The following is a 16,979-nucleotide window of genomic DNA, read 5'->3' on the forward strand; positions in this document are numbered from 1 at the left end:
GAGTTGCTTGGTCTGTCAGCCCATAGTGTTTCAGAGACTCCTAGGCTATTGACGTTCTGTGATTGAGTTCCTGATTTCAGCTGTGTCTTCCCCTTCTGTGTTTTTTTTTTTTTAATGGGACAACTTGTCTTTAGCATGTGAGTAAAGACTTTTACTTGATAAAATGCAAAACCACTAATGTGGTGTAAGTCTGAAAAAGGTGTATTTTCAATTTGGTAATCCTAGACACCTACCTTCTCTGCTGTAACAAGTTATGTTGTTTTTCTGTTCAGGCAAGACACGTACAGACCCATTCAGTTACAGAAACAGCCGTTTTTTGACATGATCACTCAAAGGAATCAGTAACTAGCAAGTCTGATTTGGTTGAGCTGATCAGATGATGAAGGCTGTAGACTTTAATGCAGAAGGACTGGGTGGATCACTCGTCTGACTCTGTACTGCCATAATTTCTGTTCTTTCTAATTTATCCTTATCCCTGTTGTTCTAGATACAGAATGAGTGGTTTGAGGTCTTGATAATGTATATCCAGACTGTAATCTACCCTACCCTCAATTTGTACAAGTTTAGGTCACCCTCAGTCTGATATGTATGCTAAAATGTTCTCAAATACAGACAAATCACCAAATGGTTGAGGTCAGAAGGCACTCCTGGAGATCATCTAGTCCATCCCTTCTTGCTCAAAACCAGGTCAAATAGAGCAGGTTGATCAAGGTCTGGTGACGTTTTGAATATCTCCAAGGGTGGAGACTCTGTAGTCTCTGGGTCCTCTCTGGGCAACCCGTTCTAGTGTTTGATCATGTTGACAATTAAAAATCTTTCCCTCATGTTCAAATGGAATTTGCTCTATTTAAAATTGTGCCAGTTGCCTCCTTTCTTCTCACTGGATACCTGAGAGAAGAGTCTGGGTCCATCTTTACTCCTCCCTGCCCACTTCCTCTCCCTATCAGGTATTTATACACACTGATAAGATTTCTTCCTCAGCCTTGTCTTCTTGAGGCTAAACAATTTCATCTCTCTCCTCATATGATAGATGCTCGAAGTTGTTAATCATATTTGTGGCCTTTCGCTAGGCACTCCCCAGTATGACAATGCCTTCTCTTGTACTGGGGAGTCCATAACTGGACACAGCACTCCAGATGTGGTCACACTAGTGCTGAGTAGAGGGGAAGGATCACCTCCCTAAGCCTGCTGGCAACTGCAGCCCAGGATGCTGTTGGCCTCCTCTGCCACAAGGGCACATTGGTGGTTCATGGTCAACTGCTTGTCTGCTAGGACCTGCAAGCCCTTTTCTGCCAAGCTGCTTTCCAGCTGGTCAGTTCCCTGCCTGTGTGGATGCATGAGCTTATCCAGGTGCTGGTCTTGCCATTTCCCTTTGAACTTAATGAGATTCTTCTCAGCCCATTCTTCCAGCTTGTTGAGGTCTACTCTCCTGTATATAAACTGCACCTCCCAACTTTGTATTATGGGCAAACTTTCTGAGGGTGCACTCTGCTCCATCATCCACGTCATTAATGATGATCTTGAATAGTACTGGCCCCAGTCAAGGTCCCTGGGCTACTCCACTAGCAAGTGGCTGGCCTCCTGCTGGACTTTGTGCTGCTGATCATAACCCTTTGAGTGGCCAGTTTTCAGTCCAGTCACGGTCCAGTTATCTGCTCCATGCTTCATCAGTCTTTTTATGAGGGTGTTATGAAGACATGCATGCAGATCTACAGGAGGACAGATGTTTTCTTCTTGAATGTATGTGTATCTAAGAGATGGGTAGAGATTGTGGTCTGGACATGACTGTCTACTTATTCCATGCCCTTTGCTAAGAATAGCCAGTGTGAAAACTAAAGAAGAAATCAGGCTTGAATGACAGAAAACTGTAGAAACAACTTTGTCTTCGCCTTGTAGAGAGGCAGATGGTTTAAAGTTAATTGGGAAGATAGTGTGTATTTGGTCATGGTAATTTCTTCTCTGCTGGATTTGTTCCTGATGGTATTTTACTCCCAGTTCTTCCAAGTGAATTAAAACATTTTAGGATTTAAAAACTTTTACGGGAACCCAGCAGGCAATCTTTATTTAATCTTTTAAAAAAACTCCTGTGGAGTAGACTTAAAAAATCAGTATAATGAGAATTACGCCTATGCAATATTCCTTCTTGGCAGTTGATGAAATATGTGACGACTAGCAATGTTAATATATTACCATATACTGAAATGCAAAATAATTTTAAAAACCCAACCACAAAAACCAAAACACTGAAAAAAAAAAGGTCTTATTTGGTGCTTAACTCATTTTGGTTTGTTGTAGGATGGAGTTCGTAAAGGCAAGTTTGAAGATGGCTTATCTAACCATTCTGAATCTGTCCTGAGTATTAGCACAATTGCCTCTGCTATTGCTAATGCTTCCTCCAGTGCTGATCCTTCCCATCTAGCTGCTATGATGATGGCACTCTCTAATAAAAGTGAAAGAACATGTTTCCTTCCTGGAATTGTTAGAGAGGCGGAACTCTCTGCTAATCAGGTATTATCCAGCAATGTGGAAAATAGTGCATTTGATATGGAAAAATACCTCAAAAAAACAGATGAGGTTGGACATGAAAGTGAATACGAGAGTATTGTGAAACATGAAGCATCTGTCCAGAACCTTATGCCTGATACCTTTTTACTGAGTAAAGAGAAAAATAATGATACTCTTGCAGAAGACTTGATAAATAATCATAGCAAGCAGCAAGAAATAGAGAAGCGACTTCTGGATTATTTTAGTGAAGAAAATGATATTCAGAATTTCTCTAGTCTGTCTGGTGTTCCCAGTCATGAAGATGTAACTGCAAATAGTGTTAAATATTCAGAGAAGTTGTCAGATTTAGTAAATAATAAACATTTACAGTCAGTGAATGCTGATCTTAAATCAGAAACGCTTGATACCCAAACCTCATCTACTGGAAATGACACACAAACATGTGGAATTCCTTTAGAAGCAAAAATGGAAGTGGCACAGAGAAGTCTGCTTGCATACCACACCAATGATCTCACTAGTAGATGTTGTGTGAGGGAAGACACAGAAACAGCAACAAATGCTGTTCCTGAACCATGCAGTGATTTGGTGGAAAGAAGTACAGGAAACACTCTTTCACTCAGCAACTTAAAACCTGCCAAGCAATCTAGTAAATATGGCTCAGTAAGTCCTACAAAAGCAAAGCCTATGCAGAAATTGAACAATGATGAAAAGAAGCAAAATGCAAAAATAGAGAAGAGAGACAAAGATGCCAGTACTGTTTGTGGTGGGAATGCAAAACATGTAACTTTTGAGAAGGTCTCCCCAACTTCCCTGAATAATGCTGGTAAGTAAACCTATATAAATGTAACCTGTTGATGAAAAGGCTTTTCTTTACAGACGTGTGCAGTGTACTTAAATACTGTTATTCAATTCTTTTTGTTTACTAGAGCATAAACCTGAATGTGACTTGCAGCCTCTAGAGGATGAGCAGTATAGCTTCAGACCTTCAACTTCACCACTAATCCACTCTTCTCCTAGTGAGACTTCTGGAACAGCGTTTTCAGGGTAAGTCTCTTGGTGCAGGTTATAAGAATTATTAATGCTTCTTGAGGATTTTAGTTTGAATGTTGCCCTTGATCGCGGCTTATAGAAGATCTGTATTAGGCTAAGACTTCATTCTTAGACTAAACTTTCTTTTTTTATTTTATTATGTGTATGGGGAAGCAGTCTTAAGCAATCATTAACTTTTTATTTTCCTCACTGGCTTGATGAGGCAAAGATGCTGGATAGAACATTGCAGTTTCTGCTCAGGATTACCTAGTAATGCAAGAATATAAAACATTTAGCCTGTTAGGTAGTCATATACCTCAGAAACATAAACCTTTGTGTTGATGGAGTTATGAGACCTCATATTTAGTTACTCCAGAACAACTAATAATCTGTTACAAATAAACCTCTTTGGGTGTTATGATGTTAACAATATGACAACAAAGCTTGGCATTGTCGAGACCAATGAGGATGTGTTTTTATAAACATGTATTTCATTCACTTTGGTTCCTGGATTCATACCACTGCTTGTTGTGAGAGAGGATGGTTACAAATATTTGTATTGCTTTTGACCACTTCATATTTTGAAGCTGCAACTTGTCTAAGATTAAAGGCTTTCTTAGGAACTGAAAGGGCAATATTTTTTAATTGAGCTCCTATAACAGTAAGTGTTATATAAATTATAAGATTACAGCTAAGTTAATTGTGTAGTCTTAAACATACAAACATGGCCAGTAGCCAATGGCTATATACATTCTCTCAAAAAGAAGAGGCGATGGATTTATTTGCCTTAACTTTTAAGTTCAGCTTGATATATAACTACAGTTAGTGTGTTGTACATGATGTTAGAATTACAGGCTGTCTGGCATTTCTCAGAAGTTAAAATGTGCAGAAGTACGTGTGTTTTTGCAAGTGTGTTATATAGACATCAGGATTTCCAGTTAAAATTGTCAGTGACTTTAATTGGTTTTATGTTATCTTGTTAGACAAAGTGCTGAGAGATCCCTTGTTTTCAGGTGTGTGATATGATGAGAATCTCAGCAGTGAGTAGGAAAATACTAATGTGTGATGCCTGGGATGTTGAATGATTTCATTTGATGTTCTTCCATCTAGTTAGATACAAGTGTATTGATTCACCTTATTTCTTTTAATAAGTTGTGTTGTTTCTGTGACCTTAGCATCAGAGTTCAGTTGTGGAACTCTGATGCTTTGCCTTACGGACTTACATCTAATGAAAATTAGTTCTATGTACATCAAAGCCAGAAGCTGTAAAGGTTGATTGAGAGCTGATTTGTCGTTTCTACTGACTGTGCTAAACAGAATGGCTAAGTAAGTTGATTTTTAGAATAGTATAGCTAAACGTGTAGCATTGATTTTTCTTGGGGGTAGCATTAGAAATATGTTCAATACTGATGTACTTTTGAATCTGTTTTTCAGGTCTGAAACTGACTTTACTTGCACATCATGTTATCAGGAGAGTCTACTACCTCAGTCAGTTTACTCAAGTCCTAGCATGAGCAGATTAACATATGTCTCTGCATCTGACAGTACCCTTAAGAACACGGCTGTAATACATAATCCAGAGACATACTGGGTAAGAAAATCAAACTGTAAATATGTATTAATTTCCTTTATTTAAAATAAACAAAACAACACCTCTCCCTCACCTCCAAACCAAACCCTTAAATGGTCAAAATAATTTTAAATTAGAAAAGCCTAAGAGCTTTGGAACAGTTTAGGACATGCTGTGCATAAGGAAAAGGTATTCTGCTTCTCCCCCACTCCAGAGTTTCAGAAATTTAAATTCTGAGATAGATTGTGTTAAATGCACAAACCCTAATGAATATAAACATAGTAATTCTTCGAATGTTTCACTAACTTTTTTCAAAAGTTAGAGTTGGTGTATTTTTTTCCTTTTGATTCCCTCCCCCTGCCCTCCCCAATTGCTTGCTAAGTCATTCTGTTCTTGGAATGCAGTGCAGGACTCCAGTAGTAGTTTGTAGGATCTATTATCTGCTTTCATCACTCCTGGGGCTCCTTTTCTGCTCAGCTTCAGCTGTTAGGAGAATATTGCCCCCCCTCTGTTTTTTTTTTTTTTTTCTCAGAGAAATGTTTATAACTATGTATTTTAGCTTTACTTATTTTTTCAGGACTAAAGCTATCATTTTCTACCTCTGATAGTCATTCTGACTGTTCTTACTGCTTTAGCAAAGAGTGTACTCTGGGAATGAAAGTTTTGTTCCGACTTGCAATTTTATACTGATAAAGATAATTGGCATTCTTTCATCTAAATCCAGGGGTTCCTTGGAATCTGGAATCTTTCTGCTATGCCGCCTCTTTTCCAAAGTGTGTGGAAATGTGGATGGAACTTTAAAAAACAAAAACCAAAGAACCTGAAAAACCTCTCTGACTGCATCCGTATCTGTGTAAATCTGAGTAGTTACACTTATTTTGTAATATCTTTCAGCTGTGGATTCCTCTAACACAGGAAAGAGAAATGGTCTCTACTATGCTTGCTTTTTTTTTTTTTCATTTGTAGAGGGTGAGGCTTTTCAGGACTGGTGGCTAGTGAAAGCTTAGTGAAGCCTTCTCTTCCTCCTGTAGGAGCACCAGCAGCAATGTTTCTTCATGCTGAAAGTATCAGGAAGAAGGAAGCTTGTGTTCTGGCCCATTTTGTTCTAGGTCTAGTTGCTCAGGTTACACAGGGAATATCTGTTCATTCCTAGTTGGAATTGCAGTTCTGTAGGAAGGAACCCAAGGGCAAATTTTAAATGGGTGTTTGCTTGCAGTCAGTGCTGGTGTAGCTCTTGGGTCTGATTCATGTTTGAAATGCATGTGGTTCTAAATTCCTGTCATTTAATGCAAACGGGTGGCTCTTGCTGCTTTGATGTAGCATGCTGAATACTAGTTGCCCCTCTGTCTTGAAGAGATGTTACTCTTTGGGTAGTCTTTGTTCCCCAGGGCAGTTTAGCAAGGAGACCCTTAAGTACTTCGCTGAAGTTTTACATTTGTATTAGGAGTACCTTTACAAGTCCCATTTATAAGGCTGCATTATTAGTTTTTTCCTTTGGGATAGTAATCTTTTACGATGAGAGAGACCGATAGATCTTCATCTTCTTTGTACTTGTTAAGAGCCACCTACATGTCCCTTGCCTGAAGCTTCTTAAAGACAAGAAGAATGTATGTGTTGGTATTATCTTCAGATCTGAATACTTTCTATAGCACAATCTGTTTAACTAGTGGTGCCCTCTCACCTGAACACTAGGGTCAAGTTGTCAATGTTGCATGATTAGGTTTTTTTTATTTCTTCTTTGGTTGATTTGGCCTGGTGAACCATCTCACCTCAGACAGCTGCCCTGAATTCCCTTTTTAAAGGATTGTATTATTGTTCTTTCCCCTTCTTTCACGTACCTTTCCCTGTTTCCCAAGTCCTACTTACTTAAGCTGAACAATTGCTTTATATGTAGATACTCTTCATGATTTTGTGTAGCTCTCTTGTTCCTGTGTCAGAGTTCTCTAGGTACACCTGCCCTGAGCTGATGTCTGATTGCTTTGATACCACACTGTCTAGTTTTGGATTTGAACTTTTAAATATTAGTTTGAAACTCCAATTTTGAAAATGGAATCTGTGAACCGGATGTACCTCACAAGAAAAAAATTAACCTTTGTAGCACATCTAAAGAACACTTTCTTTTTTCAGATCAGTAGAGGAAATACCTGGAGTTCCGTCTACTGTACTGTGAGGACTGCCAAGCGTGATGCCAGTTGTGGGAGGGTGGTTCTCCCTTGGTCAGTCCTCCTCCACTGATTAGTGCCAATGCTATTATTAGTAGCTATGAACAGTGCATGAGAGGGTGTAATCATTTCTGCTCTTGACAGTTAACCCAAGAGGAGATTCCTTGAAACACATTTGTGTGTATGTATATCTAGGGTTTGTACTTCTTTTTCTCTTGTTTTGATTTCTAAGTACAAAAATCCCAAGGCTCTGAGATGCACTCCTTCCACCTACACCGTGCATACCTGCCAAAATGGAAGGTCTTTGGTCTTGAAAGATTCTTTGTGTGAGTGCATAAAGAGTTTGTTGGTGCATTTTCATGTATCTTAAACTAATCCTTTTTGAGTAATGATTTGGTTCAGGGCCACTCAGCTTTTTATTTTTTTTCTTAAAAAGCTGGCAAGCATGTCTTTAGTGGTGTGGTTTTTTTCTTTTTTTCCCATTAAAAAAAAAAAATCTGCTGTGATGTTACTGTAACTTACTGCTTCTAGGTCCTTAGCTTTTGCTAATAACCCTAACTGCAAATTTGATACCTAACCACATCAGCTTTTTGTTAGTGGAGTCTTAATACTTGGGGATTCTCATTTCTTGTTAGAAGAAAGTTAGACCTTAGTGAGCACCTTTGCATTCGAGAAAGTAATAAAGCATATGGAGAGAAATCATCTATACCAGACTTGGATGCTGCTATTTAGGATTGATTCTGTCAGAAATAGCATTGCCAGCAGGACTAGGAAAGTGATCGTCCCTTTGTAGTCAGTGCTGTTGAGACTGCACCTCGAATACTGTGTTCAGTTTGGGCCCCTCATTACAAGAAAGTCATTGAGGTGCTGGAGAGTGTGCAAAGAGGAGCAACTAAGCTGGTGAAGGGTCTGGAGAACAGGCCCTCAGAGGAGTGGCTAAGGGAACTGGGGTTGTTTAGCCTGGAGAAGAGGAGGCTGAGGGGAGACCTTATCTCTGTACAACTACCTGAAAGCAGGTTGTAGCGAGGTGGGTGATGGTCTCCTTTCCCAATTAACAAGTGATAGGAAAAGGGGAAATGGCTTCAAGTTGCTCCAGGGGAGGTTTAGGTTGGATATTAGGAAAAATGTCTTCAGGGGAGGTGTTACCAAGCACTGGAACAGGCTGCCCAGGGAAGTGGTTGAGTCTCCATCCCTGGGGGTATTTAAAAGGCATGTAGATGTGGTGCTTGGGGACATGGTTTCATGGTGGACTTGGCAGTTCTAGGTTAATGGTTGGACTTGATGATCTTAAAGGTCTTTTCCAACCTAAATGTTTCGATGATTCTTTCATTTTTAAACATGAAAATCTCTGGTATTGGATCCAAACACAGTAAATAAAATCCACTGCAGGCTTTGTTTTTTGTTTTGTTTTAGAATATCTGTGAACCTGTCAGTGAGTTCAGGAATCTGCTCCCTTTTCATACTACACTTACTTTTCCACAGAATGACTTTATAAAATCAGTGTTAAACAATTTTGGTCTAGTGGAAGCTCTCTTAGTTGGTGGTAACTTCAGAAAGCAGAGCATTCTTCTGGCATTAATGCCTAGTGTGGTGGCTTGATGCCAGCTGATGGCTGATCTACCCCAGAATTGCTTGCTCATACCCTCACAGTGGGATGGAGGAGAGAGTTGGAAGAGCAAAAGGGTGGGATGGGTGACTGGTGGATTGAAATAAACACAGTCTAGTAAGTGAAGGAAGGGATGGGGGGGAAAAGCAATGCAAAAGCAATCAATTGCTACCGGCAGACCAATGCTCAGCCAGTTTCCAAGCAACAGCTGCTTTGGAAAAATCACACCACCCCCCACCCCCAGCATTTTTGATGCTCAGCATCAATGACATGGTATGGATTCTCTCTTTGGTCATCTGGGGTCAGCTGTCCTGACCGTGTGCCCTCTCTACCTCTTGCTCACTCACAGCCTACTCTCTGGTGTGGCAGAGGGAGAAGTGGAGGAGGCCTTGCCACTGTGCAAGCACTGCTCAGCAATGGTTAAAACAGTGGTATGTTACCAACATCGTTGTGGTCACAAATCTAAAAATGCAGCACCATAGGGGCTACTATGAAGAAAACTAACTCCATCCCAGCCAGACCCAGTATACCTAGCTAGAATGTGACTTTAGACAGCAAACAGGTTGAAGCTGCAGGCTTTCGAGCCACAGATGTTACAAAAGCAAAACTTCAGACAAGACTTGACAAACTTTATTATTTATATTCGATAGCAATACTGGTGTTAAGGTCTGTCTTGTTTTATGTACCCTATTTGCTTTTCCAAAATTTGTAATACTGCATATTACACTTGTTTACTAGAGTGAAAATGCTAGTGAACTGAGCACAACAATAATTAGAGCCAGCCCGACTCCTTCGCAGGAACATACAAATGAAAAGCTAGAAGACCACTCATGCCAAAGAAACAGAAAAGCACTGCTTAGTACTGACCAGAAATCAGAAGAAAATGAACTTGCAGGCCTTAACAGAAAGCTTGATGATGACCTGGGTGAAGAACTGTCCACAGGTTTTCTGAAGAATGAAAAGCAGCTTGCATCTATTCCTTCAAATGTAGCAGCAAATCATAAAGAGCTAGACCATGTTAAATCAGCTTTACCAAGTAAATTCTGCATCTTTCAGCCACTTTCTGTTAATGTTGACTCACAAGAAGTGCATCAGGATCAAACAAGCAAAGCACAGAGACAAGGATTGCCATCCTTGAATGTATTACCTGTATATGCTGGATTAAACACGTACATGCCATTCAATCAAAACTCATCTGGTGAACAATATGTTCCTATTTCAAGCTTTAAATCCCACATCACTACCTCTGAGAGTCAAGCAATTTCTTCTTCTGTTCCCACGTTGCTTACAGGATGTTCTCTTGCAATGACTCCATTTGCACAACAGCATCTGGGAAATATACCATCTACTGGAAATACTGTTTTGTCTCAGTTTCATGGCTGCAGCTCTGCAGGTTTTGGTCTGCCAGCAGGGCTTCCTTGTTCTGGTATCACAGCAGGACATGTTGAGAATCCACTTATGGTAGGAATTCCGTTAGGTCAAAATATTGGTCCTGGCTCTTTGGGTGCAACTTCACTTTGTAATGCACACTCTAGTTCCTGGAACAAGAATATCTTAAATATAAAGTCATGTACTGGACAAGCTCTCGGAGTTGGTAAAAACGAATGGGAGTTGACGAAGTCACCTGGTATTGGTAAGTGTGTTGTTTAGAGTGTGTTTAAATGACAGCTGTAGACAAGAATGGTGATAATGATGATGCTAATATTATAGTAAATAAATTTAAGATGACTGCTAAGTGTAACCACAATTATTCTTTATGCAAGCTTCATTATCTTTAAAAAGTATTACTAATTTTCCTTATTTATGTTCCCTGAATCTGATGTCTATTCTTATAGTCCCCCTAATGGTCTTAAAAGACATTTTTCATAATCCAGAAGAATTCCAGCGTTTAGTGGCTTTGTGTTTGTTTAAAGGATCTAGAACTGTCTTTCATAGGAAAAAGACAAATCCTAGCTGCAGTTTGTGCTAGGCAAGACAAGTCATGCTCTAGAAATTCAGTTGTATTTTATCTGGAATGTAGATGTCATTTCTGTCTCCAGCCTAACTTGGTATTAGCAGTCAGTTAAGCCAAAATATCTGAGGAGGAGAGTGGAGGGCTTAAGCTGTTTTCTGGTTATGAAGGGGAAAGACAAGCTGCCAAATGCCTTCAGTATTTCCTGCTATTTCTCTGGATCTTGATTTAGCTCTAAACCTAAGCAATGCAAATAAGTGTCTCATTTTGAAGACTTCTTTTAAACTATCATCTCTTCAGTTGTTTTTTGCTAGACTTTTTTCTGGCTCATTCTTTCAGATGAGAAACAACAAGCTAGTAGGGTTGAAGGTTTGAATTTGTGACAGTTTATAGATTATTTTCTGTTTGTTGGTTATTCTAAATCATTGATCTTGTTAGTACATTTTAAAAGAGTAAAGTTTGAACAATCTTACTCTTTGCCTGTTTTTAATATACATAATTTCTAGGGTTTTGTACGTGTTTTTGAACTCTGGATTTTTTTGTGTAGTCTAAACTTGATTTTTGGCAAACTTGAGTTTCTGAACTTAATTTCCAGCGATGCTAGTCTTAGTTTATATTTTCGCCTCCATACTTATGCTAAATTTTCTTTTTTGGAGGTCAATAAGAGCGTGTGGCTTTAAAATAAAGCTTGTTGCTCAAGTAACTAAAACTACTTCAGGTGATTAGGTGTGTCTTTAGCTGAGAAGTCAAATTTTTAATTTGACATGAGTACCCATTAGGGGGTTTCTGGGTGTAATGAAAGTTAGCCCTCAGTGTGCCGGAGAACTCTTACCTCCATTTGAGTTTTGGGTTGTCATTATAATGTTGCAATTCCTCTGAAAGTGATATATTGAATATTTTAGAAGTGAGGACTTCCTGGAATTAAAATAATTGAAGCAAGATTTTTTTGATGACTGCAAAAATCTATAGCAAAAATCTACTCTAGGAGTACTCAGTATGTTACTGAAAAATGCGTTCAGGCATTTTCTGCTGCAGAACAGTTATACTCTGGCAAAAAAAAAAGATTTTTCCTTTTGCCTGGTGTAAATGTTCTAAGGACATTGTAATACTGATATTAAAATTTTCTGTGTTGGGCTAATACTGATGAAATTGTGAACACGGAGTATTTTATATAAGGTGTGTGTGTCTATATGTGGGTATAACTTTGTGGGTTAATGTCTGCATGGGATGTGCTATTTCCAGAAGTGTTTTTGTTTGTGACAGTAGAACTCCAAGTAAGATGCAAATTAGAAACAGTTGATTGAAATTCTGAGTATCAGGCTTGTGGAAACCATTCTTATGAAAACTGTAGGAGACAAACATTTCCTTGCCATAATGAAGCATTAGTCAAATGAGTTTATAAACTTGACGTGGTGGCAGCCTGAGTACTGATTTGTATTTTGGGTACTTGGAACTAACAGGAGCATATTTTCTTCCAAAGGACATGTAAAAGTACCAGAAGAATTGAAGTTCCCTAATGCCTGTTGTGTGGGAATTGCATCACAGACAGTTCTTAGCATTTTTAATCCAACTGAACGATGGTTGCAGGTCAGCATTGGAATACTCAGCGTTTCAGTTAATGGGGAAAAGGTAAGAGATTATTTTAATAAAGCTATAGGAATAATGCAGTAATCTTATCAGCTGTCATGTAAAATTAGAGCTCTCTGTACAGATTTGTAATTTTACCCCATTTTATAGTTAATATGCAAAAAAGCAGTGCCATCCTCTTTCAGCCAGGCCACCTTAGTCCAACAAGTAGGCATAGAGAGGTAAATGCCACATGACGGGGTTGACTTTTAGAATTGTTTTGCGTGCATAAAGTGTGGTAGGTTTGAATTTACTGTTTATTCATTCCTACCTTTGTATGCAAGAAAAGTCAGCCCTCAAAAAAAAAAAAAGTGTCCGCACTGAGCACTGTTAATGCTAAAACATTTTGTGCAGTTTGCTCCCATTTTTCTTGAAATCAGGAGATATTGTGTGACAATGAGAAATATTTGGAGCAGGCTTCAAGCTAGATGGGTGGTTCTGTGGGTTATACGTAGCTTGTAGAGCGTCTTGTGCTTCAATTTTATTAAATTCTATCTACTTCTATCATCATAGTAATAGTTCCAGAGGTAAAAGAATCTCAAGAGCATGAGAATGAGTTAGATTAAAGGCCTATCAGTATACTTTCATTTCCTTTACTGATGAATACTCTTAGTAGAGAAGAATATAACAACAGAACAAGCATAGTATACTCTGAGCTTCTAGCAGTTTGATGCTTGGGAAGTTTTGAGCTAGATGTTATTTCTATTCTTATTAGTTTTTGGTGGACTGCTCTTTATCTAGTTAATATTTTAAAATTTTGTAGTGTTGTCCACAGTTCAGTTCAGTTATGGATTCTATGCACTACTGCTTTTTTCCTTTTTTAATCTGTTTCTTGTTGGTTTTGTTTCATGGTCCTTATTACTGAGAAAAATACGGACAATAATTTGCTTTATATATTGCTGCTTGTGAGTCTTCTAAATCCTTATCCCTCCTTAGGTATATTTTTTCCAACAGATGTAGCACATATCTTTCTGGTTTTGATCTTGTTTTTTCTGAGTATTTCCTCTTTGAAAACCACCAAATCACAATTCTGTGTTTGTGTGTATATATATACACACGTGTATATCAGAATTAAGATTTCTTACGTATTTTTTGAGTGAGTATCATGGGGGTCTTATGCAGCTCTTCAGACCTGAGATTCTGGTGTACCAGGAGGTGATTTTTTTCATGAAATTACTTTACGGTTGACAGTCCCATTTACAGTTGTTTCCATGAATATATATACATGATACATTTAATTTGTTTGCTACACAATACAATTAAAAACCATTTTTTCAGTCAAGTTAACTCAGAGATACACTGAGTATGACTTGCAATCTATCACTTGTGAACATACTCATAGATAATCTTCAAGCACAACAGAAAGTTTAAGGCATCTGCACTAGGATTTACTGGTGACCTCTATCCACTGACCTTTCCATTATTCGTCCCGCACACCTTTTTCTCCCATCGTTGATGGCAGAAAGCACCAAGCAGATTTGGCTTGCTCCTGTCCTTTCTCAAAAATCAGGGTTTTACTTATGAATTCACTTTCAGGTACAAGAAATAATATAATCCCAGTGTTAATATTTCACTAGATGCTCGAAAGAAACTCCAGCAACTTTCAGGCTGACTGACCTAACTCTTTAAATTAAAAGAGAATGCGTACAGTTGAGTGAGATAGAATTTGGACATGAATATGAAGATGCAATAATGACTATTGAGCAAAACCATATACCAAATGTCTGGTGAGCAGCCAGTGCCGGAGAGATGTGATATTTTGAAAGAAGCTGTCCTCTGTCAAGAGGCCTGTTGAAAATAGAGATTTTGTTTTTCAGGTGGATCCTGTGAAATACCAATGTCTGGTTTTCAAGAACAAAACAATTGTAGGACCCTATTCTACCAATGATCTGAAAATACTGTTCTTACCTTGCCATTCGGGGATCTTTCAGTGTATTCTCAATGTTTCATCCTGGCCAGTTTCTGCAGACGCTGAGACAATCATTCAGGCAGAAGCTTTGGCAAGTAGGGTAGTTTTGACAGCAGTCGCTGAAAATCCTAATCTAGAAGTAAGTAGCTGCTTATTATGTTTTGTTTTGGTGTTTTTTTGTTGGAATTTTAGAAGTAATTTGATACTGGAAAATAATAGGAATGCAAGGTTGTTCCTCAAAGGAACGTGGGGTTTCTTATGTTTGGAGTAGGGAGAGAATATAGGAGAATGTTTGACAAGTTTACATAACTATCTGGGACACTTCAGTTGTGGAAGAGCACCTAGCTGGAAATGAAGAATTACTATGCAACTGTCTGAAAAGAATAAATTGAAAGGTATTAATTTTTCATCATTAAAAGAATGGATGAGATCTTAAATATCTAATGCTTTCTAAGTATCTGCTATGTTGGATACCATTGGGCATTAAAAAGTAACAAAACCCATTTATTTGCAACTGTAAGGGTTTCTTTATTTTTCACATCAAGTACGCTTTGTCTTGGCTTCTCATTACTTTCAGCTTATTTATGGTTGTAGAGAATATTTTATTTTGGACTAATTAAAACTTACAAGTAAGTGTCTTTGTCTTCTGTCTTGTCATGAAGAACAACAAGATAGGAGACAGTGTGACATAAAGAACTAAATCTGGCTTTATGTAGTCCTAAATTTAAGACTATGGACAGGCAGAAATGGGCTTGATAATACTTTTGGAGGTGGCTGAACAAATTTCATGGTAGTTTGTGATGTCGCTGATGATAGTAAAATTATTCAGTCATTAACCATAGCTAACAACTTGTTTTCATTTTAAGGTGATCTGTTAACCTGCTTTGTGCTAAGTGTATGTTTTAAAGTAATGATATTCTAGTTGAATACACATGAATGGATATAATCTTTTATGCTTCTTCCACAAATTGGAATTTAATTTTTAATCCATTTTTTAGATGTAGTTTGCAAAATCCATCATTCACCCTGTTTTTCATGGTATAGTTCATTCAAACTTGATTCATATTTAAATAAAATTAAACCCTATGGCTTATCTCTGCATGTCTTGTTATATTCATGGGACTGGGAAAAGTAACAAATAAAAGCTGTATTTTGCTGCAGATCATGACACTTAAGTGTTGTTACGCTAACAAAAAATTAACTGCTTAGTTATTTTCTTAACTTTAAACTTGGTAAAACGGCATTTTAACTATCTAAACCTGGTATTTCTTACTTGCTAGCAATAATCATAGTTTAAGTTTATTTGTATTTTAAATTGTGCACTGGTTTTGGTGGATAAATATTGCACTAAGATTGGCTTAACTGATTGAGACAAAATATGTGGGAGATATCAAAAAGGGTTACATCTAGTTGGCTATCAAAGGAAATGTGTTTCTTAGACTCCTCCTACCCCTGGTAGGAGGTGTGTGTTGTATGTGGGTATAGCATTAACAGGGTGGAATAGGTGCATAACATCCTTACTTTCCTGGTGCTTTTGTATGGTAGTGTGTCTTGGAGGTTTTCCTTCCTTATAAACTCTGCTTTGCCTTAAAACCAGGTGGAAACAGGAAAAAGAGATTATCTGGATTTTGGTGACTTGACTTCTGGCAGTTGGAAGGCTCTTCCACTAAAACTTATCAACAAAACCCATGCTTTTGTGCCCATTAGACTTATTATTAATGCTGTAAGTACAGTAAACTTCCTGTATGTGAGAGTTAACTTCTTGTGACACTGAATTTTAATACCAAAACACTTTATGCTGCATGTCATTAAGAAACATACCCTGGACACTAGTTGTGAGATTCCCAAGAAATCTTTGGTTAGTCAGGGAATAATTTTTTTTTTGTGATGTGGTAATCTGATTCAGCTATCATGGTACCAACCAAAATGCTTCTGGGAGAGGTGCAGGGTTTTGTTTAGTGGTTTGGTTTTTTGTTTGTTTTGGGTTTTTTCTTTTCTTACAGCCCAGCCATGGACTGCTGCCTCTGTGTTGCCTTATTTGAGAGCATAGGGCAGCAGATAGAAAAGGGTTGTGTTGCCTTCCCTCTGAGAAGGTGGAGATGTATTTCACTGTTCAAGTGGAACATTGACTCTTCAAACAAGCAGCCAAACTTGCTTCGTAGCAAGTTTAACATACTCTTTCTTCCTCTGAAGGAGCAAGAGCAGGACTCTTTACTCTGTCCACTTTGCTTCCCACTAGACAGTAATACAGCCTGTATTATAGGCTACAGTATGCTCGTCTCCATCTCTGGCAAAGCAGATTTCAGATTTTTGCTAGGCTGGCTGCTGTTTTGTGCTGTGGGAGGAGCTGGTCTTGTTTCTTTGTGTGTGGGTGTCAAGGTTTTAGCTGGGATAGTCAATTTTCTTCACTGTAGCTGGCATAGTGCTGTGTTTTGGATTTACTATGAGAATAATATTGATAACACACCAATGTTTTAGTTGTTGCTAAGTAATGCTTGTACTAGTCAAGGTCTATTCCAGCCTCTCATGCTCTGTCGGGTGCACAAGAAGCCGGGATGGGTGGGGGCACAGCCAAGACAGCTGATCCAAACTGACCAAAGGAATATTCTATATTGTAAGAT

General features: G+C 38.3%; 1 protein-coding gene across 3 annotated transcripts in view; it reads left to right on the top strand.

Moving 5' to 3' along the window:
• The window catches only part of CEP192 (centrosomal protein 192), a 79,593-nt gene that overhangs the window by 20,229 nt on the left and 42,385 nt on the right, over nucleotides 1-16,979 (top strand). For 2 of the 3 annotated variants that reach the window (XR_010371515.1, XM_064443059.1), the window contains exons 15-22: nucleotides 2,296-3,328; nucleotides 3,432-3,549; nucleotides 4,518-4,547; nucleotides 4,969-5,125; nucleotides 9,611-10,505; nucleotides 12,304-12,452; nucleotides 14,267-14,497; nucleotides 15,956-16,081. Coding sequence is in view for 2 of the 3 variants with exons in the window: in XM_064443059.1 (XP_064299129.1) it covers nucleotides 2,296-3,328; nucleotides 3,432-3,549; nucleotides 4,518-4,547; nucleotides 4,969-5,125; nucleotides 9,611-10,505; nucleotides 12,304-12,452; nucleotides 14,267-14,497; nucleotides 15,956-16,081 (2,739 nt within the window). In the remaining variant the exon portion in view is untranslated. The remainder of the gene's footprint in view (nucleotides 1-2,295; nucleotides 3,329-3,431; nucleotides 3,550-4,517; nucleotides 4,548-4,968; nucleotides 5,126-9,610; nucleotides 10,506-12,303; nucleotides 12,453-14,266; nucleotides 14,498-15,955; nucleotides 16,082-16,979) is intronic. The other variant, XM_064443060.1, reaches the window with a different exon arrangement.

The sequence above is a fragment of the Phalacrocorax carbo genome, chromosome 2 (genome assembly GCF_963921805.1).
Source record: "Phalacrocorax carbo chromosome 2, bPhaCar2.1, whole genome shotgun sequence".
NCBI lineage: Eukaryota > Metazoa > Chordata > Aves > Suliformes > Phalacrocoracidae > Phalacrocorax > Phalacrocorax carbo.